General features: G+C 59.8%; 1 protein-coding gene across 1 annotated transcript in view; it reads right to left on the bottom strand.

Annotated features, from left to right (window-relative positions):
- MYO18B (myosin XVIIIB) overlaps positions 1–23,009 on the bottom strand; it is a 39,551-nt gene that overhangs the window by 6,956 nt on the left and 9,586 nt on the right. Inside the window, exons 12-38 of the mRNA XM_015815768.1 lie at positions 20,913–21,071; positions 19,341–19,431; positions 18,629–18,821; positions 18,247–18,327; positions 17,593–17,748; positions 17,118–17,272; positions 16,477–16,660; positions 15,856–16,048; positions 14,952–15,061; positions 14,175–14,240; positions 13,966–14,094; positions 13,509–13,652; positions 13,084–13,173; positions 11,122–11,241; positions 10,109–10,217; positions 9,402–9,526; positions 8,909–9,063; positions 8,354–8,477; positions 7,972–8,172; positions 7,738–7,848; positions 7,542–7,646; positions 7,016–7,171; positions 3,988–4,101; positions 3,783–3,899; positions 3,172–3,255; positions 2,706–2,843; positions 2,436–2,621 (exon numbers count right to left, since the gene is read on the bottom strand). Of these exons, the coding sequence (XP_015671254.1) occupies positions 2,436–2,621; positions 2,706–2,843; positions 3,172–3,255; positions 3,783–3,899; positions 3,988–4,101; positions 7,016–7,171; positions 7,542–7,646; positions 7,738–7,848; positions 7,972–8,172; positions 8,354–8,477; positions 8,909–9,063; positions 9,402–9,526; positions 10,109–10,217; positions 11,122–11,241; positions 13,084–13,173; positions 13,509–13,652; positions 13,966–14,094; positions 14,175–14,240; positions 14,952–15,061; positions 15,856–16,048; positions 16,477–16,660; positions 17,118–17,272; positions 17,593–17,748; positions 18,247–18,327; positions 18,629–18,821; positions 19,341–19,431; positions 20,913–21,071 (3,596 nt within the window). The remainder of the gene's footprint in view (positions 1–2,435; positions 2,622–2,705; positions 2,844–3,171; positions 3,256–3,782; positions 3,900–3,987; positions 4,102–7,015; positions 7,172–7,541; positions 7,647–7,737; positions 7,849–7,971; positions 8,173–8,353; positions 8,478–8,908; positions 9,064–9,401; positions 9,527–10,108; positions 10,218–11,121; positions 11,242–13,083; positions 13,174–13,508; positions 13,653–13,965; positions 14,095–14,174; positions 14,241–14,951; positions 15,062–15,855; positions 16,049–16,476; positions 16,661–17,117; positions 17,273–17,592; positions 17,749–18,246; positions 18,328–18,628; positions 18,822–19,340; positions 19,432–20,912; positions 21,072–23,009) is intronic.

Genomic DNA, 23,009 nt, shown 5'->3' with positions numbered 1-23,009 from the left:
CCTCCCTGCAAAAGAGCAGTCGGGGTGCCAGTGTGGCAGAGCCCAGCAATCCCTCTTGATTGAAGCTGCCAGCAATCAAATCATCACCACGGAGGCGACAAAGAGTGGCAGGCCTGGCTATGAAGGCCTGAGAGTAAATCAGAGAAGGCCCGGGGTTTGTGGGCTGGATGAGTCAAATGGAAACAGAACTGTGATTTGAAAAAACAAAAAGCACACAAAATGCAGAGTGCGGAAGAAGAACCCCCCCCCCCCGAAGGCCGGTTGCATCAGCGGGCGTCCTTCCACAAAAGGAGGGCAGATGCAACCACTGGGCCGTGTGGAAGACCAGGGCCCCACTTGCTCTGGAAGGAAAAACGGGCCAGGTGCAGATGGGCAGAAAGACCCCTCCCCTCGGGCACCTTGCAGGAGCACAGCTGCCTGACCCTCTGCTCAGGTGTTGCCTCTTCCACCTGTCCCAAGCATGGGAGACGGTTCCTGGAGGGCCAGAGCTGGCGGGGGGAGGGGGGAGACGCAACACTGCCTGCCCTTTGGAGGAGGGGGGCAGCCTTCAGCGGGGACAAAAAAACTAGAAGAGCCTCTGCCCCCCCCCTCCATGGCAGAAGAGGAGGAAAGCAGCTCTTTCAAGAGGACCCTCTGGGGAGGGAGGGAGGGAGGGGGGGGGGTTAGGGACTTTTGGCGGCCTGCCTGGCTTGGGAAGTGCCATTCTGCAGTGGGGCTGGAGGGTCAAAAGGGACCGACAGGCCAAGGGGATGGAAATGGTCACCCAGGGAAGGCCTTGGGGTGGTTTTGTGTTGCTGGTTGTGGCTGCTTCAGGACTTGGAGTGGGAAAGAGGCGGCTCCTGTTTCCTGTGGGTGGTTTGGAAACTCGGCCTGCGGAGGCGGTCACTGTGCAAACGAGAGATATTTTAATGCCAACGCACCAAGATACGCGCGTGCGATGACAGGGAGATGGGGCGAGGGGGCGGGCATAATTGCACATTTCTAAAGATATATTTCTCTCTCCCTCTCTTTTTTTGCCCTTTGCTATTTTAAAGTACACCCTGAAATCTCGAACCTGCTCAAAATCTCCCTTTGGCGCTCTGAGGGTGGCAGGGGGGCCCTTCCCTCCCCCCACCCGCTGCCTCCTCCCAACAGTCCTGTGAGGCAGGCCAGGCTGAAGGGCAACCCCACTTTCAGACTTCCAAGGGGCAAATGGAGTGGAGACCCCTCCCTCTCTCAAACTCCTTCCTATGTTTTATTCTGTTAAAATAAATGCCATTAATATTAAAAAACCCAGTAATTCAAAGACAGGTCTTAAACTCTGCTCCGTCTTCTTCCAAAGACAGGGAGGGGTGGCTGGTTAAAGAAATGGTGAGGCCAACCCCCCCCCTCCCAAAGGAGCAAGGCAGAGACCTCCTCCCTTTGGTGAAGGAAACCTGGCAGCATCCTTGTTTCCACTCACGGACCGATTGTTTCATTGAGGAGGATTTTCCATAACAGCTTCTGAACCTCCATAGCAAGGCTAGGTTTGGGTCTTACGTACAATCACTTCAACAATCCCTTCTACAATTCAAATATATATATTTTTAAAGACCATCAATTTTGTTGGTGCACCAATCGAGCTCCCTAGACCGAACCTCAGCAGTCCAAGAGGAAGCTGAGGAGGAGGAGGAGGAGGAACCTTCGAAGCAGACATCGAAGGAGAAACCCTCTTTTCATAGCCAACCTACCTACAGAAATAACCATAAAGCAGCAAACAGGAGGCTGAGCTGCAGCCACCCGGGAGGCAAAAAGCAAAACCAATTTTGAGAAACGGTCAACCACAGGTTGGCACTGCCACTTTGCTTTGTGGAAGGCACCCTTGGCTCCTTTAATCGGTGCCCAGATCAGGAGGATCTGCTGCAGGCAGCTTTTCACACACTGTCAGAAAGGGATTAGTGAGATTTGGGAGCTCAAGGCACAACCTTCCTGGACCTACCCAGGAGTAGAGACACGATCCTGCTCCCTGCGTTTTCTCCACACACACACACTTACGTGGGAAGTCCTCTGCCACCTCCACACTGAGCAGTTACTCCGGCAAGGAGGGTGCCAAGCCACCAGAATCCACCACCACCCCAGCCCTGATCTTGGGCCGGACAGAAGAGGCCCCCGAGGGGCCGGGCACTCCGCAGCCGCACCTCTTGGCGCAGGGTGTGGCTGAGCGCTGGGCCCAAAGAGGTGGGACCCCGGGGGCAGGAAAGCCCGTTCAGCTTCCCGGAAGGGCCTTGGGGCCCAGCCCCGATCAGCCCCAAAGAAACCAGCCCAGCTGCCAAACTGCAGACCGTAACAGACACAGGCCACAATTTGTGTGTTTGTTTGCTAAGGAAAAGGGATCTTAGCTTCTCAAGTCAATAAAGGCAGCAGATATTGCAAGACCTCTGCGTCAAGGCACGGACACCCCTCCCCCCTGCTCTCACCAGGTCCACCCGCTTGCGACTGGCCTCCAGCTCCCTCTGCGCCAGCTCCCTCATGTCGGCCTTCATCTCCTCCAGCCGCAGCCGGCAGTAGTGGGCGTTCTCCCTCTCGCGTGCTTCGCTTTCCTTCGCCTTCTCCAGCTCCTCTCCCATCCTGATCACGCTGTCCCGGAGACGGAGCACCAGCGCCTGCGGGGGGGGCAGACGGCCACCTCAGGGGAGCTGAGCGACGCCTGTCCAGGGAGCCCCTCCCCCGTATGACCAGCGCCGTACCTCAAACCGCTTGACCTGGATGCTCTGGAACTCCATCTTGTTCTCCAAGTCGCAGATCAGGGCCTCCTGGCGACTGACGATGGAGCGCTCCACCATCGCTTGCTCCAGGTAGGAGAGCCTGGCCTGGGCCGCCTGCAGCTGTTTGCAGAGGAGAAGGGAAGGTGGACCTTGTCCCCCCCCAAACACACTTCTCTGGGTGGGAGGGGTGGCGTGGCAGGGGGGGGTCTTGCAGCAAAGCACCATTAAAAGTGAAAGCCCCATCAATCCGTGGACCAGGACGGAGCAGGCGGGGGCCTCCCCACACCATCGCCACCTGATTTTAGTACCACTGCAGGCTGGCAGCGCCTCTCTCAGAGAGCTGGACAGGCACTGAGGTCCCTGGCTCCAGAAAGGCCTTCCTTCCCCCTGCTGACCTCCTGGCCAGCCCCCCCCCCCAGCCCAGCCAGCATGCAGCCCCTGCTCTTACTCTCTCCTGCAGGGCCTGCTTCCCCTTCTTCACCTCCTCCAGCTGCCCCTGCAGTTCTCGGATCTGGGCGATGTCTGTGGCCGACTGCAGGGAGGAAGAGAAGCCAAGGCCTCAGAGCGGCCCCGGGGGGAAGGCCGGGAGGGGGCAGGTCACAGGCGGGAGCCCCATGACAGGGAGGACGTGCTGCTGACCCTCCGCAAGGGCAGGCAATCTCTCCAGGCACACCTCAGAACACGGTTGCCATAATGGCCACTGACCAGAGAGCTGGCCAGCAACCTCAATCCTGCTTCCCACCGGGATGTTTCCCTCCAGCCTGGCCTTTTCCCTGAGCACTGGGGGGGGGGGAAACGCAGGCAGAGTCTGGCTTTGGAGAAGGAGGCCTCGGAAACACAGAGCTGCCCTTTGTGTGGTTTGCTGAATTACAGCAGCGCCCTCAGAAAAGGAAAGGTGGTCAGTGGGAGGGGGGGAGGAGGGGGCTCCGTGGGCAGGTGGGAGCCCATGGCGGAAGGCCCAGCGATCTGGAGGTCTATGCGCAGGGGAGAGTGGAAGGAAGGGGGCGAGGCCAGTTCCTGAAGAGCAGGAGGGGGGGGTCCTCTGCCCACCCCCCTCACCTGTGCAATCAGGGCCTTGTGCTTCGCCATGAGCTCGTTCAGGTCCTCCTGGTCCTCCTCGATGCGCTTGAGCAGGTCGGCCTTCTCGTGCTGCAGCTGGTACAGCTGTTCGTCCACCTGCACGAAACACAGCAAGTCCTCTAGGCGGGGGCTTCTCACCGGGGGGGGGGAATTTGGGTTAAGGTGCAATTCTCCAGTTCTGTACCAGGTTTTTGTTCCTGGTGGCCGTCTCCAGCTCCGAGTGCAGATTCTCCACCTCGAGTGAGAGCGTCTTCTGAGACTCCTGGGCTTCGGCACACCTGGCTGCGCTGTCTTCCCACTGGCAGAGCAGGGAGGAAAGGACATCAGGGGACCCCCGGACCCCCGACCCGGTTTTAAACAACCCTCTGTTGTTGCTGGTGTCCCCTTGGCTCTCACACCGCTACGTCCAGCTTTAGCCCCTGGTACAAGGGATCCCGGGGGGGGAGGCTTCCTCCTCCTCCCCCCCCCTTCCTGCCTGGGTGGTGGGAGCACCTCAGAGGAGGAGGAGGACTGGGGCCCCCCTTCGGCAGCCACACAGCTTCTTTCACAGCAGCTGAGCTGGAGAGCCGGGCTCATTAATTAGCCAATGAGGTGAACCTCCTCCAATTTGCAGAGATTAAAGCCATTCACAAGGCAGAGTTTATAAACGATTGTTTCCACCGGGTAGAGGAGGCCTCCGGGCTCTTCCGCTCTGGAACAGCCCCCTGCCACCCCCCCCAGAGGCCTGGCTGGGTAGCCCAAAGCCCCCCCCCTCCTCCTCCTCACCCGGTTTCCCTGTTTTGTCTTCTTCACTCCTGGCGTTTGCCAGCACCTGGTCTTGCCCACTGTGCCCGCTAAGCTGGGCCTTTGCTGCGCTCATGCACAGCTCCAGTCAGCCTTTCTCTGAAGCCTCCAAGCAATCCTTGTGCCCCCCCCCCGCTCTCCCCCACCCCTTATGGGGCCTTTGCCTGTTTGCTGACTGAAAAGGCTGAGTCTGCAGCTGAGTGTCTGTAAAGTTCAGTGGCCAAATTTTACCCTAAAACCAGCATCATCGGCTTTTTATGCGGAGGCTTCGGAGATGATAATTAAAGCCTCCCACCCAGGGGGTGGCTTTAACCAATATTAAATAACGGGGATTGAAAGAGCAGCAGAAAATCCTGCAAGGGGGGGGGACTCGGGCGGTAGCAGCCCTGAGCTGCAAGCAAGAGCATCCCTGGGTCAGAGGGTTTTGCACGGAACTGGCGAGAAGCAGCCCCTAGCGCTTGCTGGCCAAGCCTCCTCCCCATTTCCAGAGGGGAAAGACCTCACGGGGTCTTTCTCAAAGGAAGCTGGCCTCCTGCGTGGCCCTCTTGGCCCCTTGGTGAACCATGCCCAAGCAGCTCCTTCCTGTCCCCCAGGACTCTCCTGGAGGTGACTTCACCCTCCTTTTAATCCAAGAGCCGGTACGGCTGGATGGCCGTGGCCACGTCTCACCAATCCTCTGAGTTTTGTTTAAAGATTCTGCTTTCCAGTCTTGCTTGTCCCAATTGGTGAGGGGAAACAGATTTGGAACAACACAGAGCACTCTCATTCTGCACCCGTAATTCAGATTATAAACCCCAGAGCTCCTAATGTCTGATTGCCTCTCCTGATTTTGTCCCCCCCCCTTCCCTTTCCCTCCCAGCCCTTCATTTGTCTGTCCTGCTTCCTCCTTCCTCCTTCAAAAAAAAATTGCATAAATTTTTCCCATTTGGGAGCAAACAAACTGAAATTCCCATCAAAAATGATACATAATGTATGAACAGATCAAACGTGTTAAGTTGGCAGCACGCTACCATCTGTTCGATGCCTCTTCTGCCAGTTGACCAGGCTCCCTTCTCCAAAGGCTCCGTTGCTGGGGAGTGGGAGGAAGGCACCTCTGAGGGCTGGTTTTTAATCCTTGCAGCAGCCCAGGGTGGGGGTGGGGTGGGGGTGGTTTCCTTCACACACACACACACACACACACACACACACACACACTTTCCCTGCTGCTTAAACCGCCCCAGGGATGGTGGAAAGGAGAAACCGATCCCCCCAGGGGGGCCCTGAAATTCACGCCACTCTCATGCCCAGAGAACGAGGGGCTGCTGCCCAGGGCTGGGCCTGCCCCTCCCTCCCCGGCATCGCCTGTCTAGAGGGCATGAAAAGGGGACGATCCTGGGCATCAGCAAGTTGAGACTATAGAGCAACAGCCAGATCTATGGGGCCTTTCATCTCCCCCGGAGAGCCCCCCCCATGCCAAGCACAGCATCTTTCCAGTGCCTAAAGGGCAGCAGGGCAACAGCCCCGCCAGGGACCTGCAACTCTCTCCCCCCCACCCGCTTCTGCCAAACCAGGTAGAAACATCTGCAGTTCACAGATGCTGTTTACACAGAATTATTATCCCAATTACCAACGTCTGCGCTCGCTGTAATTGCTCGCATCTCCGGAATGGCGTGTTTTCGATGGAGACAAGCAAGGGGGATTATTTATTGAATGGTTCCAGAATGCTTGTGCAGCTAAATTGGAACTACTGTTCCTGGGGGTCCCCAGCCATGCCCCCCCCCTCCTCAAGACTGGCCACCTCCTTTTCGGCTTCTCTCCCACCCAGCCCTCGGCCCCTGGGCCCCTCCGCTCTGCCACCACCGCTGCTGCACTCGAAACCAGCAGAGGGGTTTTTGCCTCTCCACACTGGCCCCCTTCCTTGCTGGGGAAGGTTCCCAAGCCCTCCAACAATCCCACACCCTTCTGTCTGTCCCTGAGGGACCCCCGGACCCTTTGGAGGTGACTTTTGTGAGCCAAATTCTCCCCCCTCCACCCCACCCTCAGCTTTCCCCAGCAGCTACACCACTTACTTACACCAGGGCCCCCCAGCCCCCCCCCAGGACAGATGCTGAGCGCAAGGCTTGGTAATTACCACCCGGTAGACCAACACCAGTGAACACCCTCCATTAAACGAATTGCCTTAATTACGTTCCAAACACTCCGGAGAAAGCTTCCTCTCTACACTGCTTTAAAAGGGGATGAAGAGGGACCGGCTCAGGGTTCAAGTTTCAGCAAAGATCAGCTGAGCCGCCCTCTCCTCTCGTGATCTGTTGTGCTGGAAGAAGCTTGCAAAGCCTGGAGCTTTTAATTCAAGCTTAGGATTGATTCACGACCGTGATGCGGAGGCCGTCCAGGCAAAGGCCACAGGATCTCCGGCCACTGAGCCTCTTCCCGGAGGCCCCAGCCCTCACCTGGCTGTGGAGCTTGGCCCACTCCTCCTGGCTTCCTGATGGGCCTGGGTCTGCCCCGGAGGTCTCCAGCAGCAGCTGGACGTCAGCTAGCAAGGCGTGGGTCCTTTTCAGGTCACGCCGGAGTCGCTTCTCCACGTCGAAGTCCCGATGGCCAATCTGGAGGAAGAGGGGAGGCTTGTATTTGGGCCTTTGTGTGGGGTGCCCAAAGCAAAGAACCATGTCAAAAATGCTAGATGTTGTTGCATCCACTTTTTCTAAGCAAACGCTTCAACCACCTGATGCAGCAAAAGGTCCAGGAGAAAACGAAGCAGACCGGGAGCCTTCTCTGTTAATTCTCTGTTGGGGGGGGCTCCCTTCTGCATGGTGAAAGGGGCCCCCCAGATGCCACCCATGCCTGCTGTTGCCTTGTGCGTTTTTGCAGTTGGCCTGCAGAGTGTGTACCCTCTGGGCGCCTCTGCCAGGGTTGAGCCAAGCGGAGGACCCCCCCCCCCGTGCTGGAGGCGGGCAGCTGCCCTTCTTCCCTCACCTGCTCACAGAGGGTGGCCACCAGGCTCTCCAAATCCCGCTTCTCGCGCAGGAGGGCCTGCTTCTCCTCACACTCCTGTTCCCACTGCATCTCCAGCTGGCGAAGCTGCAGCCAAGCCAAAGGGAGACGTGAGGGGGGGTCACAGGCTGGGAGGGGAGACACACACCGAGACACCCCCCCCCCAGGCAGGCCCTACCCGCTTCTGGCAGGATGTGCGGGTGTCCTCCAGCTCCTCCTCCTTGTCTTCCAGCTCCTTCCGGTGAATCTGCTTCGCCCGCTCCAGCTGCAGCTCCAGTCTCAGGTGAAGCTGGAGGGGAAGGATCAGGGTGAGGGGGCGCAGATGTTAGGGTGGGCCTCCCCCCCTCAGCTGGCTTCCACTCACTCCGGAAAGGAAGACTGGCAGCCAAAGGGTGGCCAGGAGGGGCCTCACCTGCTCCAGCTGCTCAACAGCCTTTGTCTGCTGGCTCAGCTCCTGCTGCTGCTCCGAGGCCCTGGATTCGAGGTCCCACAGCTTCTTCTGCAGGGCGGCTGGGCCGCCGGCATCCAGGCTGGCAGTGTTGCTGAGCCCCTCCACTTGGGAGCTGAGCGCTGCGACCCGCTGGCCGAGGCCCTTGTTGTCCGACTCTTTTCGCTGGGGGGGGGGGAGGGCAGAAGAGAGCAAGAAAGTGGGCACTCCCACACTCCCAGTCCGGAGGAGACCTCGGGGAGCCGGCCTCTTCTGGAGCCCGGTCTGAGGTCCACGGGCCTTGCCACCTCACGCCAGCCGCCCACTCCTCGGGGCCCCCTCTCCGCTCTGCCCAGCCGGGCCTTGCCTCCAGGCTCTGCCGCACGCTGCCCAGCTGGAACTGCAGGCTGGAGTTCTCCTGCGCCACTTTCTCACGGAGGCTCTTCTCGAAGGCCGACTCCCCCAGCGCCTGGGCCAGCTGCAGGTCGAACCTGCGAGGAAACATGGATTTCGGGGGGTAGGGTCTGCGCTGGCCGGCCTTGGGTGCTTGGGAGCTGGTGGGGCTCAGCCCCCCCTTCCGGGGGCCACAGTCTGGCTGCTCCGCCAGCAAGGGAGGAACTAAAGTCACAGCACCAAGGGCAAAAATGACATTTTGGGCACACGGAATTAAGGAATAAACCCCGGAGTCGGTCCAGTTTTGGGGAAGCCCTGGAGAACACCTCCCACAATGGTCTCCCCTTCTCCTTGGACCTTGCTCACGAGAGAATCCTGCCATTATGGGGGGCGGAAGAGACCACACCCCCAGCCTCATTCCGTCCAATCAATACGCTTTTAGTATCGATGGCTGCCACTGCCTTGTTGAAAGAGCCCAGGGACTTCGGGGGGAGGGTCGTCCTGTGCTGCCCCTCCGGCAGACTCTTACTTCTTCTGCTTCTTCTCCAGTTCGTGGTTGCGGATCTGCTGGTTCTCCATCAGCACCCGGGTGTCCTCCAGCTCGCAGGTCAGCTGCTTGCACTTCCGCTTCAGTTGCTGGGCCGTCCGCCTGGCCTCCCCGTACAGCTGCTGGACCTGGCTGAGCTGTAAAGCAGGAAGGTCCCTGTGAAAAGAGGGGGGGAGGGCCGGAGAGCCGTCCCCTCTATGGCACACCCTGGATGCCAGACCACCACAGGGTTGCTCAGAAACCCTCCCAAGCTGCCCTGTGCCCTTGCGTGTCGTCCCTGGCGCGGAGGAGGAGTTTGGGTGCTGCGGTGTGACTGCGCTGGATTAGCGCTTTTGGTGGTCAAGCAGACTCTGACTTGGCACCAGGCCCCAGCCAGGCAGTGGTGGGGAGGCCCCTGTGAGGTGACCGAGTCCTGCGGTCCTCCTGCATTCCCACATGCCCGTTTACACCCGCGTTTGCCCTCTCCGCGGCCTGCCTTTTGCTCCACATCCGCTTTGGACTGCTGCTCCCGCTGCAGCCTCTCTTCCAGCTGGGCGATCCTTTTCCGCAGAAATGCAGTCTCGGTCTCTGCACAGTCCAGGCGCATCTGCCACTCGTCCCCTGTCGGTGCAAAAGGACCCGCGTTTGCACGGCCTGCCTGCCCCTGGTGAGCCTGGGCTGGACCCCCACCCCCACCCCCGCCCCCAGGGGCAAGGACCTTCAGCCAGCCTTCGCAGGCGGGTCCTCCTCGGAGGCGTCTGGAGAGAAAGGGAGCCGGCTGCCTTTCACGCCACGCTGGCGATAACCTTCCGTGTTGCACTCAGCCCGGCTCCCAAGACTTCCTAAGACGTCCTGACAGATCTGGAGCAGAAATTCTTCTGGGCGGCCAGAGGCGCCTGGTGGCTTGACTCAAACTGACATACCCCAACGCCCCCCAGTTGTCCCGGTGCTTCCCCCCCCCCGCCGGTCAAAATGACGGGAGAGACAGGTGTCGCTTGGGAGAACCGTCAGAGCCCCAATCTAGCAGAGCGGGGCCAGAAGCGGCCTCAAGGACGTCCTGGGATCCTTGCCCCACAATCCTCAGAGGCCAAAGCCAGTTGGGGCTTTGTTGGGGGAAGGGAAGGGCAGCACCCATCCACACCAGCTCAGGGCCGCCCCAGACCCTGCTGACGTGCTTTGGGGGCGGGGGGGGCTGCCTCCCACCTTTCGCAGAGCTGTTGGCCTCGATCTCACGGAGCTGGAGCTGCTGCTGTGTTTCGCCCAGCTGCTTTTCGGCCTCCTCCAGCCGCTTCTGGAGCTGGAGCTGCTTGCCCTGAACGGGAAGAGACGCCTCACATTATGAAATGGAAAGTTCCCGAGAGAGGCTGGAAACACGTCCCTTGGTTGGAAGATCCCCGGCTTTGAACCCGCTGCATGGGAGGAGGCCGTCTGGAGGAAGCCTGGGGCTGGTCTGGGAGCCAGCCCCCGTCGCCCCACTTCCTCCACTCCCAGGGGGCTCCTTCAGAGGGACCTTCCGGCCAAATTGCTCTGGGGCGAAGGGCTCTAGCGCCGTCTCTGCCCCCTGGGGAACAAACCTCCGGGAGGCTCCCTGTATGGCTGGCCAAGAAGCAGACCTTGGGCTGCTCTCTCTGGGAGGAAAAGGCAGGTCCAAGCAGGGCCTCCTTGTGGTGGGACTGCGATGCCTGACCCGCCATCCCCCCCCCAGAAATGGGTCAGCTCTGCTTCCTCCTCTCAGACCCCTTCAGCTGATTTTCCAGCAGCTGCTCCAGACTGAAGATGGAGAGCGAGGGGGTTCTTTGATCACCATTGGGGCTGTTTGTGTGTGGCCGTCTCCACTGGGCCCCATGGCTGCTTTCGAATGGCTAAACTCTCTGAGCTCAGCAGGCTTCAGCCCTGATGCAGCCAGGCTCCACTTTGAAGTCTCCCAGGGAGGCCAGTGGTGGGGAGGAGCTGCAAACGAAATGAACCCACCCCGGGTGGCTGGAAAGAAGGGCAGCTGCGGGGGGGGGGGGGGGGGGGGGGGGGGGGGGGGGGGGGGGGGGGGGGGGGGGGGGGGGGGGGGGGGGGGGGGGGGGGGGGGGAGAGTGGCAGGATGAGATTAGGGCTGCAGGGAGAGGTGGTGAGGATTGCTGGGGGGGGCAATTTGTCTTGGTGAATGGCAGGCATGGAGACCGCTGCCTGCCTCTCTGCGCCCATCAACCCCCTCCCCCACGGACCTGTAGCTCTTTGGCCTCCTTCGATGCCCGCAGCCTCTCGGCCCGTTCCGCATCCAGTACCCGGCAGGCCACGTCTCCTTTCAAGCGCTCGTCCGACAGCTCCGCCGTGAGGTCTATGACCTAAACAGAGCAGAAACAAGCGGTGGGAGGGAGCCTTCTCCAAGGACGCCCCCCCCCCCATTGCAGGGATACTTTGGTAGAAAGGAAACAAATAGGAGACTTAAGGAAAGCCACATATTGTTTTGTTCCCTGTGTGGATTGAGAGCCAAGAGAGACAGACAGACAGCCAGTTAGGGAGACAGACCGACCAGTGTTTCCCAACCTCAGCAGCTTTAAGATGGGTGGGCCTCTAGAATTCTGGGAGTTGGAGTCCCCCCACAATCTCGCTAAACCCACCCTGGCAGTGGTGCCAGCCCTCACAGTATCTGCTTCCGGAGTGGCTGCACAGCAATGACTGAGAGGCTGGCTGGGACTTGGGGAAAACCGGTTCCCATTCAGCTTGGGGGGAGGGGGGGAGACAGAGGGACCGCCTGCCCCTTTGGGCTCCCACCCGAGCTTTGGGACAGGATGCAGCGCTGGGATTGTCGCTTCGGACTTTTCCTTGCCTCACACAAATCCTCTCTGCAAGTTTATTGGAAACCTGAGACAATTTGATAATCTCCCGGGTGCTCAGGGCATAATGATAGTGTTAATTAATTAATTGCTGAAAAGAGGCTTTGGCGGGAACGTGCCAAACAACTGTTGTCTAATTCCCTGCACAGCCGAATGTGCCACAAACGCCTGCCAAGTTCGGGGCGGGGTGGGGGGGCAGAGGGGGAGGAAAAGCCTGGGAAGCCGATCTGGCAAAGCTCCAGCATCTCAGTGGGAAGCAGGGAAGGAGGGCCCAGCTGGCCCTGGCAGAGAGAGCGGGCGAGGGGCACGGAGCAGGCCGCCTGAAGGCTTTCAGGAGCGGACCCTCCTGCTCCCCCTCCTCTGCCGGCCCACCTCGAGACCAGAGCCAGAAAGACCCTCCGAGGTTTCTTAAAATGTGACCAGGGCAGTTTGCAAGCATTACGGAGCCTTTCCTTTCCCCCTCCCCTCCCCTCCCCTCCCCTTTTGTGCTACACCATTTTGCCACTGCTCTGTGCTGTTACCAATCTACCCATTGTTCTGGAGTCAGGCTTGATAAAGAACCTGACAGGAATGCTTTAAATAATAATAATAAAGCACAACTCTTTTGTGCTCCATAACCCCCTTTTTGAAAAGAGCCAAGTTAACAAGGACTCCAGGAGACCCCTGCCCAGTGTGGCGCTTCCATCCTGCAGGGCTGGATAAAAGGGGGCTTCTAAGCCTTTGAGGGTGGCATTTCTCCCTGCTGAATCCCACCTGCCTGCAGCAGAGGAACATGCCAAGCACCGAGGCAGGGGACCCTGGCACTCAGCAAGACCACGGAAAACGCCCCACTCCCACCCAGCGGATGGAGAGGCCGGGCCAGCCACCCGCCTGCCAAGAAAAGGGCCAAAATTGCTCTCAAGCAGACCTGGACCACGCCAGCCTCTTGGCCTGAACGTCTCACCCACACCGGCTGGCCCTTTGGGGCTTGGGGGGCCCAGATAAGGGGGCAGGGGAGGCAAGCTATGCTCAGCCTCAGGAAGATCTGGGGGGGGAGAACTCATCAAGGGGCAGGAGCAGGAAGACCCCGGCCCCCCCGAGACTGGTACTTCAGAGAGCAAAAAACCCCTCAGACTATTTATGCAAGAGCAGGAAAACCTGCCACCTGCTGAGTGGCCCAACCTCTGGGGGCAGAGCTTCTCCATGCTGGCACCATCACCACAACTGCCCTTTGGTGCTTCCACAGACCCTCCCACACTAGAAAAAGAGCTTCAAAGATTCCCCTCCCCCCAAACGCCGTGTTCACACGAACACCTCCAAGCTGGCAGTCCAAGCATCTCCTGGATCTGCCGATGCAGCGTCACGTCCTACCTTGGTTTCCAGCAATTCGGTGTTCTGCCGAAGCTCCTGGCGAGAAACCTCTGAATTTTCCAATTTCTTTTGGAGCATTGCAAGTTCCTCCTGGGAGGGAGGGAGGGAGGGAGGGAGGGGGGTTCTTCAGGGCTTATTCACCATCTGCAACCTTGAGTTGAGGACCACTGAACGTGGAGAGGCTGCCCAGGAACCCCCCCAAATGGCTGCCCGGAGGAGGGGGCCCGATGCCCATCGCCCCAATGAGAGGGAATGCTGCCGGGTCTGCGCTGGGCTGGGGACCTCAGCCAAGATATCTGGGGGTGCCAGGTGGGGGAAGTTGCTAGAACATCTTTTTTAGAGAACCGATTTAACTCAGGGAAAGCTTTCTGCTGTTATCTAAGGAAAAACAGGATTTGAGCCTTGACCGCTTTTTCTCCTGGCACCTCTTTGACTTGGAGCTGCCCTTCTGCCAGGCTGATGGTCAGGAGTGGCCGGATGCCACACATCAGCTGCCACCACGGCCAGCTCTGCACGGCTCGGTAGACGGCCAGGTTCTTCTGGATGCATCGGGCAGCCAGGCTCTGAATCTGAAGCAGGAGAGGAGGGATACCTCAGGGCCAAAGGATTCAGACCACCCCCAGTAGGAGCCCGGGCTGCCCAGGGGTCCCGCCAGCCGGCTCCCAGCGCTGTTGCCTGGGGGACCCAGACCAGAGAGAGACGGGATGGGAGCAGGAAGGGGCCGCTAGAGCCACCCAGTTTTCCTCTGCTCAGCAGGGGACTCTGCTGAAAGCCGCTCAGCCTCTGTTGGTCCTTTCCTCCACCTCCTCGGTCCCTGCTCCTTCCGGAATCCAACGGCCGCCCAGTGCGGCCCCAGGGCTGCCCACCGCAAAGCAGGGCTACCTTTAGTCTCTGGAACCTCTGGCGGGACAGGAGGCCCCTGCAGGCCGCCTGGAGCAGGACCAGGCTCTGGGACACCAGTTTCTCTCGCTGCTTCTCCAGCCGCGGAAGGACGCCGGCCTTCAGGAAGACCTGCCAGGAGGGACGGAGGGTGAAACCGCCCATCTGCCCACCAGGCAGGAGAGAGGGCCCAGGGCGGCTGGCCCCGGTACCTGAGTGTGGCCCAGCGCCAGGCTCTTCTTCTCCAAGTCGAGGGCTCGGAAGAGTTCCTCCAGGGCCTGCAGAGGGAAAGAGCACAAGCGTTCCTGCCAGCCCTGCAGGAGAGGCAGACATCTCAGGCTGCCCCACATCACCAGCCCCACAAATGGCCGGGTTGCCCCATCTTGACTGCTGGGCCCAACTGGCATCAGGGTCTCCAACGGCTACATTCAGCCAACATTGCACAAGCAGAGAGGCAGATTTTCTCTCTCTCCCTTTCATGGATCCGCAGACCCAGGATTGTTATGTACATAACAGGGGAGAAATTCGTCTCTTGGGGGCTCCTTTGCGGGGAGACTCTGGCTCAAAGCAGCCTCCAGTGTCACTGGAATTGACCTTGAGAAGTTTCCCTGTGCCCCCCCACCCCCCACCTTCCTCCTGCCACTCAGATCTCCAGAACTCAAGACCCCCCAGGGCGGACGAGAGAGTCCGAGCGCTTGTCGGACGAGTCTCCCCGTGGCGCAACGTGGCAGGCCTGACCTTTCCCCACTGTCAGGGGCCTCTTGTTAAGTCCTCAGCCTGAAACACACACACACCCCACACACGCTGACAGGATCCACGGGGCAGCTGCTTCCGCCACACAAGGCAGCCCACGTCCTTCCCAGGCCCCCCCCAGGGGGAGGGTGGTGATGGCTGGCTTTCCTTTCTTAGCGGCTGAAGCTACAGGGGCCATCGGGGCTCATCCCTCCCTCCCTCACTCCCTCCTCCGGGGCTTCTCCTCCTCTCCGGACCTTCTTCTCATCCGTCAGCTCATAGGCGGAGGTGAACCTCTTCATCTCCGGCTGAGCCAAGCCCTGGAAACGCCGCCGGAACTGGGCCAACTCCATGCGATCCGCATAGCCTGGAACCAAGGTGAAGTGCTTGGCACACAAGAACCGGCAACGCAGACCCCCCCCCGAGACCCTGGTGCCCCCCTCCCCCCAAGCCCCATCTTGCCCGTTCAGTTCCTCACCAGCCCTCAGAAATCCCGCCACACCCCCAGCTGGAAATTAAACGGGGGCGTGGGGGGCGAGATTGACAAGAGGGCCTTGCAGCCCCCCAGGCCCTGAGATCCTGTCCAACAGGGAAAGAGCTCCCAGGCCCCCATCCCCTGTCACTTGCCCAACGGCCTGTACATGGCTAGCTCTGGGCTGTCAGTTGCACGGCTTCTGCCTGATTTTATTGACATTATAGCCGTTTTTGAGATTTACGCTGCTCTTTTATTGAACTTCATTGTGTTTGCACTTATTATCTTGAAGAGTGCGCTGTCCTGGGAACCATGTGCTGAAACGCACTTTATAAATTCCCCCAAAACAAACAAGCACAGAGAAGTGGCATTTTGTCATCGCAAATACTAACAAGCTGCTCGCAACGTGAAGAGATTCAGGGCAGCACGAACCAGCAAGCCATGTGTGTGTGTGTGGGTGGGACAACTTAGTGTCCCCCAGTTCTTTGGAGACTACACTGCCCAGAATTCCCAGCCAGCCTGGCTGTTGGTCTCAGCTGCTTCTCGGCTTCCTTGTGTGATCAGTATCACAGCCAGCTTCCAGCCAAAACTTCCTCACTTCCTGAATCCGTCAGTCGCCTTTTGTCTAACCTGCCCCTCAACTGCCCTACCCAGGAAGCAGGGCCCCCCAGAAACCCTCCCTTCCGCACCGATTCTGTAGAGCCGCAGGGCCTCCAGGATCAGGCTGCCGGAGAGCTGGGCGCGCAGGGTGGGAATGTCCCAGGCCGGTCCTGGGGAGGCTTCCGAGGCCTCGGTGGGGGGCCGAGGCTCTCCTGGCGTCCCCGGGTCAAGGCAATGGAGAAAGTGGAGCTGAGACCGCTTGACCAGATTGCTGAGCGCGTCCTGCGGTGGGAGAAAAGTTGGTTTCTGAGGGGTCCCTCAGCAGTTCATCTCAACCGCAGCCGTGCCCTGCAGAGGCTTTGTTTCCAGGTGGCTCGACACGGCCCCCCCCAGGGGGGTTTTGCCCCTGTCTCTAAGGCCGTTCCGGGAGCTCCTGCACTTCCGAAAACTCCTGCTCAGACTGCTTTCTCCCTTGCCAACCACATTCACAAGTGGTTTCTGTGTGAAAAGACCTGTTGGAAGCAAAGGAGGGTCTCCCCCCCTCCCCCTCGCCTCGGTTCTCCCTGCCGGAAGCTGCCTTAGCAAACCGACCAGCCAGGACCCAAATGGATCAACGAGGAGCAATCAGGCGAAACTGGAAGGGGGCTCGCCCTGCCCTGGACGGCCCCTGCCAGGAGGCGGCCTCTGAGCCGGCCAGGCGCTTCGCTCACCAGCTGCAGCTTGATCTGGGCGCAGACCGACCTCTTCCTCACGGTGGCAAAGCTGCTGCTGAAGGTCTTCCTGACGCAGCCGATGCGCTGCAGGGCCTGCTGCGAGTGGCCCTCCCAGCCCGCCACCGACCGGCAGAGCAGGGGCACGTGGGCGCGTGGCAGGAAGACTTTCCTCAGAGCCCCTCTGTGGGGAAGAAAGGGGGGTCGTCAGCAGGAGCCCCCCCCTCGGCCTCCCCAAATCCACCCAAACGGGCACCTCGATTTCTCATTTGGCTCAGCTGTTGGATGGCGAATCCGACTCTCTCTCAGCCTGGCCTACTTTGCAGGGCTGTTGTGGGAATAGAGTCAGGGGGGGCGCCTGGGTCTTCTGGGAAGGGAGACCCACCCACCACTTAATTCTTGCCCTCCGGCCACCATTCCCCAGCCGTGCAGATAATAAGAGCTTGCTCTAAAAACGAGGGGCTGGTTTCCTCCCGCCCCCCCGTCCCACTTCAAATAAAGCTGGCTGTTCAGGAAAGGAGGTGCGGGAAACCCTTCCCGGCAAGGCCAGCTGAGGCAGGAGAAGGCAGGGCAGCCGGGCCCGCCCCCCCCCTCCACCCAGAGGGAGAGGCGTCCCACCCCCACCCCCCACCCTCACTCACATCGTGGACCGCTGCAGCAGCTGGATGGCGTTTTGCACAGAGAGGTTCCACTTGGCCTTGCTCACCCAGCCGGTGGCATCGTAGCGGACGGGGTCCTTGCCCAGTCGGTGGGCAACCTCAAACTGCAGGGGCTGCTCACACCTGCGCAGGACTCCCTGCTCTGCAGCGAAGAGACCGAGTAAAGCTTAGCTGCTCTGCCGGGGGGGGGGGGGGGCGGAGAGGATGAAGGGGCCAACGACACCAAGCAGTCTTTGCTCTACTACGGCCTGATTGGGCATGAAGTGGGCAGCACACACGTGAAGTGCCATTTGAAGGAGAGACACGGAAAGGCCCCAAAGCCGTCCTCTCTGAAGCATCCGGAGGGCAAGGCTGCCCCTTCTTTGGTGGGGCAGAGCCAGTTCAAGGCTCCCGAGTTGGGGCTGCCTTTGATGAAGGGAAGAGACCCTCTGCCCTTCCCGACGTGGCTGGCACTGACCAAGCTCTCCCCTTTGGCCTTACCTTCCTTCTCGAAGGCCGAGCACAGGCGGTCGAGGGCCCTGCTGTCACTGGAGCCCTGGACCAGGGACTCCTCATCCAGGATCCAGAGCAGGCCCTGGGGGCCTTCCGAGGGGCCCCCGGGAGAGAGGAGCATCTAAAGGGGGACAGACCGGCTCGGCTACGTGGCACCAGGCCAACCCCCCCATGCACGGCTTCCCCACCCGACTCTCCTGTTCTGCTGAGATTTGAAGCAAATTTCCTGTATTTTATTAATCACCCATTATTACTGATTTTAATTATCATTTATTTATCGGTGGCTACATATGTATTATTATACAATTCCATCTGTATGGGAAATATTACGTTTTCCTCCTAGCAATCTGCAGTTTTACAATTCCAGGTTGGAGAGGGGGGAGCAAATTTGTCACCTCCCAATAACTTTGTCACTGAAGGGCTGGCATCCTTGAGGTTGGGGGCAAAGGCCCAGAGCTTCCCCCCAGATGTGCTGTTCTGGGTGGGGTTTATCTTCCCCACCCTCCAACCCACCCACCCCTCACGCTTCCTGCCAGCCCTGCCCTTGGCATCAGGGTAGCTTTAGCCTGTCAATAGAGCCCCAGCAAGCTGCCGCCCTCCCCGCCAGCCTCTAAATTACCTGGGACGGGTCCTGATCTACCAGGGCCACCGTGGCGGCTGGGGAGAGTTCAGGCAGATCAAAAGGCACCTCAACGTTTTCCTGGGGAACATGGATGGGAGGTTGGGACTTAGGAGGCGGGTGGGTGGAAAAAGTCCCCTCTTTTGGGCTCTTCCCCACTGGCCCCCGTCTTTTCCTGGGGCTCTGAGTTTCCATGAACTAAAGGCCGCTCCCTCAACCTCTCCATGGCCTTTCCCCAAAGTCCTTCGTGAGGCCAATGTCCAGCAAGCCTCCGGGCAGGGGGTCGGGGGCCCTCGGCAGGAGACCCCACGGCCACCCGTCTGGGAGACCCTCCTGGGAGCAAAGCTGGACAGCTGAGGGAGCAGCAGGGCAGGCGCCTCACCTCCCGGTATCTGCCCACTTCGGACTCCAGGGAGGCCGTGTAGAAGAGCCCCTGCAGCCGCTCCTGCCCGTAGTTGTGGCAGAACTCCTCAAAGGTGGCCGCCCGCTCTCCCTTCCGGTGCCGGGGGCTGAGGAAGCCGGGGGCGTCCACCACCATCAGGGAGGCCATGGAGAGGTGGCTGGAGGAGAAGGACCTGCGAGAGAGGAGAACGGCTTCCCCGTTACACCCCATGCCCTTGGATGGGGCAGCCTCAGCCTCTCCCTCCTGGGCTTTCGCTGCCCCCTGGAGTAAGGCGAGCCCCAGTCAGGGGGCTGCAATGTGGGGTGGGGTCTGCCTGCTTTTCCCAGCCAGACTCTGAACACACCGGCGACCTTCGCCTGAATCCCGCAAAGTCACATCCATTATTAATAAGCAGCAGCCCCTCGCCTCCCATCCCCCGCAGCTTGCCTTTTTCCCACACCTGCCATAGGTGTCACAGTCCCCCCTCACCTGGAAGCCCATCGTCATCAGGGGAGGGGCCCCAGGCCGGGGGGGGGGGAGAAGGGTCTCTCCTGACTGGCCTGTCCCTCGTTTGTCCCCTATCACTTATGTGACTTCCTAATTAACTTTGGTTTTATTGGCTTTAAGGGAATGTCTTTAGTGGGATCAGGCACTCCGCCCATTGAATGGATTACTACCCTCACCCCCCCCCCAGTGCCCAAGGGGAGCCCACCTGTTGATCAGCATCACCACGGCTGCAAAGAGCTCCTCGTACAAACCAGCAGCCATGCCCTGCAGGCACTCCACCCCACTCAGCTTGGGTCCTGAGGAAGAAAAGGACTCGTGGGTGGAGACCCCCTCCATCGGGACCCCCAGCAAAGCTGCCCACAAGTCCCTGTGAAATCTGAGCACAGCAAAAGACATTAAGAATCCACTCAGCCCCCCCAAAGAGATTCCCCCCCCCGGCCTATCACCAAGCATAGCAGATTCCAGTTCTTATTAGAGGGGGCTTCAGTTTTGATATTGGCCTCAATAGTGGATGCCTCCAACCGAGATTTATTGCAGTCATTCTGGAATCCCCCTTTACCCACTGGCCCCATAAATCTCCCCCCCCCCCAGGAAATGGGTCTGGGCGGCTCCCACGTCTTTGATGAAAGGCCTTGCCCTGGACTGCTAAAGCCAGTTTCAGTCATCGTGCTCTCCAATGACATTTTCGCAGGACACTCCAGCTGTGGAGAAAAGCTGGGGTGTCCTACGAACACATTCTGGGAGAAGGCGATGATGGAAGCAGGTGGCCCCCCACATTTTTATTATGAAGCCATCAATATAGGAGAACTAAGAATTTAAGGCTTTTCACAGGTGTTTAGACACACCAGCCGGGCGATGGGGGGGGGGACAACCCACCCGCTCCCTTCTCTGCACCCGCCATCCCTCTCTGCCTTCCTGCCAAGCTGAATAATCCGGAGCTGCCCCAGCTGGGCCCTTCTGGCCCTTGGAGAGGGAGACCCCCCCTCCTCTTCCCCCACGGGAGGAGGAATCAGGCGCAACCAAAAGCAGGCGCCGTCTTGGCGAAGCTGCCAGGCCACAGGCTCCACGCCTCTCGGCTGCCGACCACCCATCCCAGTTTAGCAGCTGCCCATCCTGGCACTGGCCGTGCGAGGGAGGGGACGAAGCCCCCCCCCAGGCAGAAAGGCCCCTGCCTTCTCCTCCAAAGGGAAGGGGCCAGCAGCAAAGCAGCCCAGCAGGTCTCACCTGGCACCTGGTCCGGTTGCTAGGAGACCATCGGAGGCTTACTGGCTGCCTCCCAATTGGCAGCAGCCTTTAAGCAGCAGGGCCTGGTGAGACCCAATCCAGGCCTGGTGGCAGCAGAGCGGGCAAAACCCAGGCCTAATGCAGGGAAGGGGGCTGGACAGGCAGCTGGGGAAGGGGATTTGGCCCCGGGAGGAGCGGCCAGGCTGCCCCCTTCGTCCCTTTCTGTTCACGCCTCCAAACTGTCTTCCTGCCTGGAGGTAGCCCTCAAAGGCCACCTGTCTGCCTGTGTGTGTGTGTGTGTGTGTCTGCCTGGTGTCATGGTTCTGACGGACAGAGATGAACAAAGCAGAACTCGGGGACAGGGTGGACAAGCAGAAAGGATCAGGGGTCTCCCTGAGGAAACAAGAGCAGACCCCGTGTTGCAAAAGGTCAAGGCGCAGAGACTGGAGCCCCACCTGGGTCAAGGGGGCCTGTGAGGGCAGAGAGGGAGACCAAGCAGAAATCACACTGGGGGGGGGAAAGGCATATCAAAAACAGCGTGGGGCAGCCGTACCGTCCGATGGCTCCTCCAGGCCGGCTCCAGCGGTGACCTGCTCAAGGATCCGCTGCAGGTGGTGCTTGAAGACGGCCGTGGTCAGCTCCTCCGCCTCGCAGCCCAAGACATCCGCTGCCCGGTTGGCCCACTCGAACTTCAGGAACTGTTTCCTGCCCACTGGAGGAAGAGCAGGAGAGCCATCTAGAACCCACCCACCCCGTGGGATTGCCCAGCCCCCCTTCCCACTCCCCCGTCTTGGGAGGGGCTGGGACTGAGTGGCCCAGCCCTGTTTCAGCCCTTCGGCCACGCTGGCCTCCTGCCTTATGGCGATGCACCTGGCCAGGCTCAAGGGAGCCGCCTCAGAGCCTCTACAGACCCCAACGGAGCAGGGCTGTCCCTTCTGAGGGCCGCTATCCAAACCGAGATTAGCAGCAGGCTGGGGAATTCCCTCTGCTGAAGCACCCAGGAGTGCAGTGACTTGACTGGCAGCCCAACAAGGGTTGAGTCTCAGACGCCCTGTGATGCCCGCTGCCCACAGGGCCCTGGCTGCAGCTCCCCAATAGCACAACAGCCACAGAGGTTTGTGACGTCTTCACCATCTTGGCTTTCCAAGAGCAGCCGAAGAGGGACCATCACTGCAAGGGCAGAGCACCAGGGCCGGGGACCGGTGGCCAATTTCTGCTTGCAAAACCTTCTTTAAAAGGAGAGGGAAGCAGTCAAAGTTAATGGCTGCTCGGGTGAAATGTGCTAATGAGCTGCAATTTCGATATGGCCCCTTCGCAAGGAGAGAGTAGAATTACCCCGACAGCAGCCATTGGGTTTCCTTTGGCTCGCAGGGCCCACCTTCCCTCTCCGGCTGCAGGAGCGCTACGGATTCACCTGCCGAAATGGGGCTTGGCTTTGAGCCCCCCTCCCCTCTGAATCTGTCCTTGCGGGACCCTCCCCGACAGCCCTGCCTGAGGAAACACAGCCTCCACTTCCCGCCCACCCCGAAAAGCCCAGCTGCACAATGAGCCTTTTCTGAACCGCCATTTAACCCCCGGGGACAATTATTTCTGCTTGGCGGGTTAGAAAGAATCGGTCAATGGGCGAGAGGCGGAACAAGCCTGGTTATGAAAGCAGCAACCACGGAGGCAGGAAACCAGGCGGAAGCCTCCTTCCTCCGAAGGCTGGAGAGAAGGGAGGGAAACGGGAAGGGCCAAGGAACAAGGAAGGGAGATCAACAGAGAGGGAAAAGGCTGCCCCAGGGAGGGCAGAGGCAGAGGGGGACTGAGCCGTGGCTGGGGTGCCCACAGACCTCCCCAAGACCAAGCGCCCCTGGCGATGCAACACCCGTGTCAGCCAACGAAGGAGGCCTCAGCAGCCACTCGAGAGGCCCAGCCACGGCAGCCACTTCCCAGCCCTCAAAAGCGAGGAAAGAGGAGTCGCTCCAGGTGCCCCATTGCAGCAGCTTCACTGACGGGCCCATAACCTCCGGCGCCTCCCGCCTGCCTCCGATCGCATGGAAGCCTCCCCCTTCTTAACCGGGAGCCTTGCTCCCCACCTCCACCTGCCGCCCTGCTCCCCACCTCCACCTGCCTCCCAGCTCAGTTGCAAAGGCCTCTGAGCACCGGCAGGGGCCACATGCGCAAAATCCACCGGAAGGACTCTTCTGCTGAAGTGGGCATGAAATGGGAAGGCCGGAGTCCCATAGCCGCCCCCAATTCGGGGTCCTGAACTCCTGGCCTTCAAAATCAGGGAAGGGCCAACTAGGCCACAATGAGAGGCCCCGAGGGCCCCCCCAAAACGAGCCAACAATGCTGTGCCTCTTCTAAAACTTTCTTTGCCTCGATGGAGACGCTTGGCAGGGGCGAAATGCCTGTGCCTCGTGGACTGAGGCGCTAACTTCCTAATTTCTTAATAATTAATCATTGATTCATGGGTGAAATTACCCTGAGGCGCAGTGCATGCTAGGGAGACGTTTATGAATGGAGCCCCAGCAGATTCCCCGGCCCTGCGTGTGCCTGTCTCTTTGAGAGGGAAGTGCATAAATCGTCAGGAGTGACTGCAGGAGAGCGGGTGGGCGGCCTTAAAGAATTTATGAGCAACTTCACAGCTTCTCACTCTCTCTCTCTC

Source organism: Protobothrops mucrosquamatus, unplaced genomic scaffold, assembly GCF_001527695.2.
Source record: "Protobothrops mucrosquamatus isolate PMUCROS unplaced genomic scaffold, P.Mucros_1.0 scaffold374, whole genome shotgun sequence".
Classification (NCBI taxonomy): Eukaryota; Metazoa; Chordata; class Lepidosauria; order Squamata; family Viperidae; genus Protobothrops; species Protobothrops mucrosquamatus.
The sequence above is the reverse complement of the archived record's forward strand: the minus strand, read 5'-3'. Positions and strand labels throughout refer to the sequence as shown.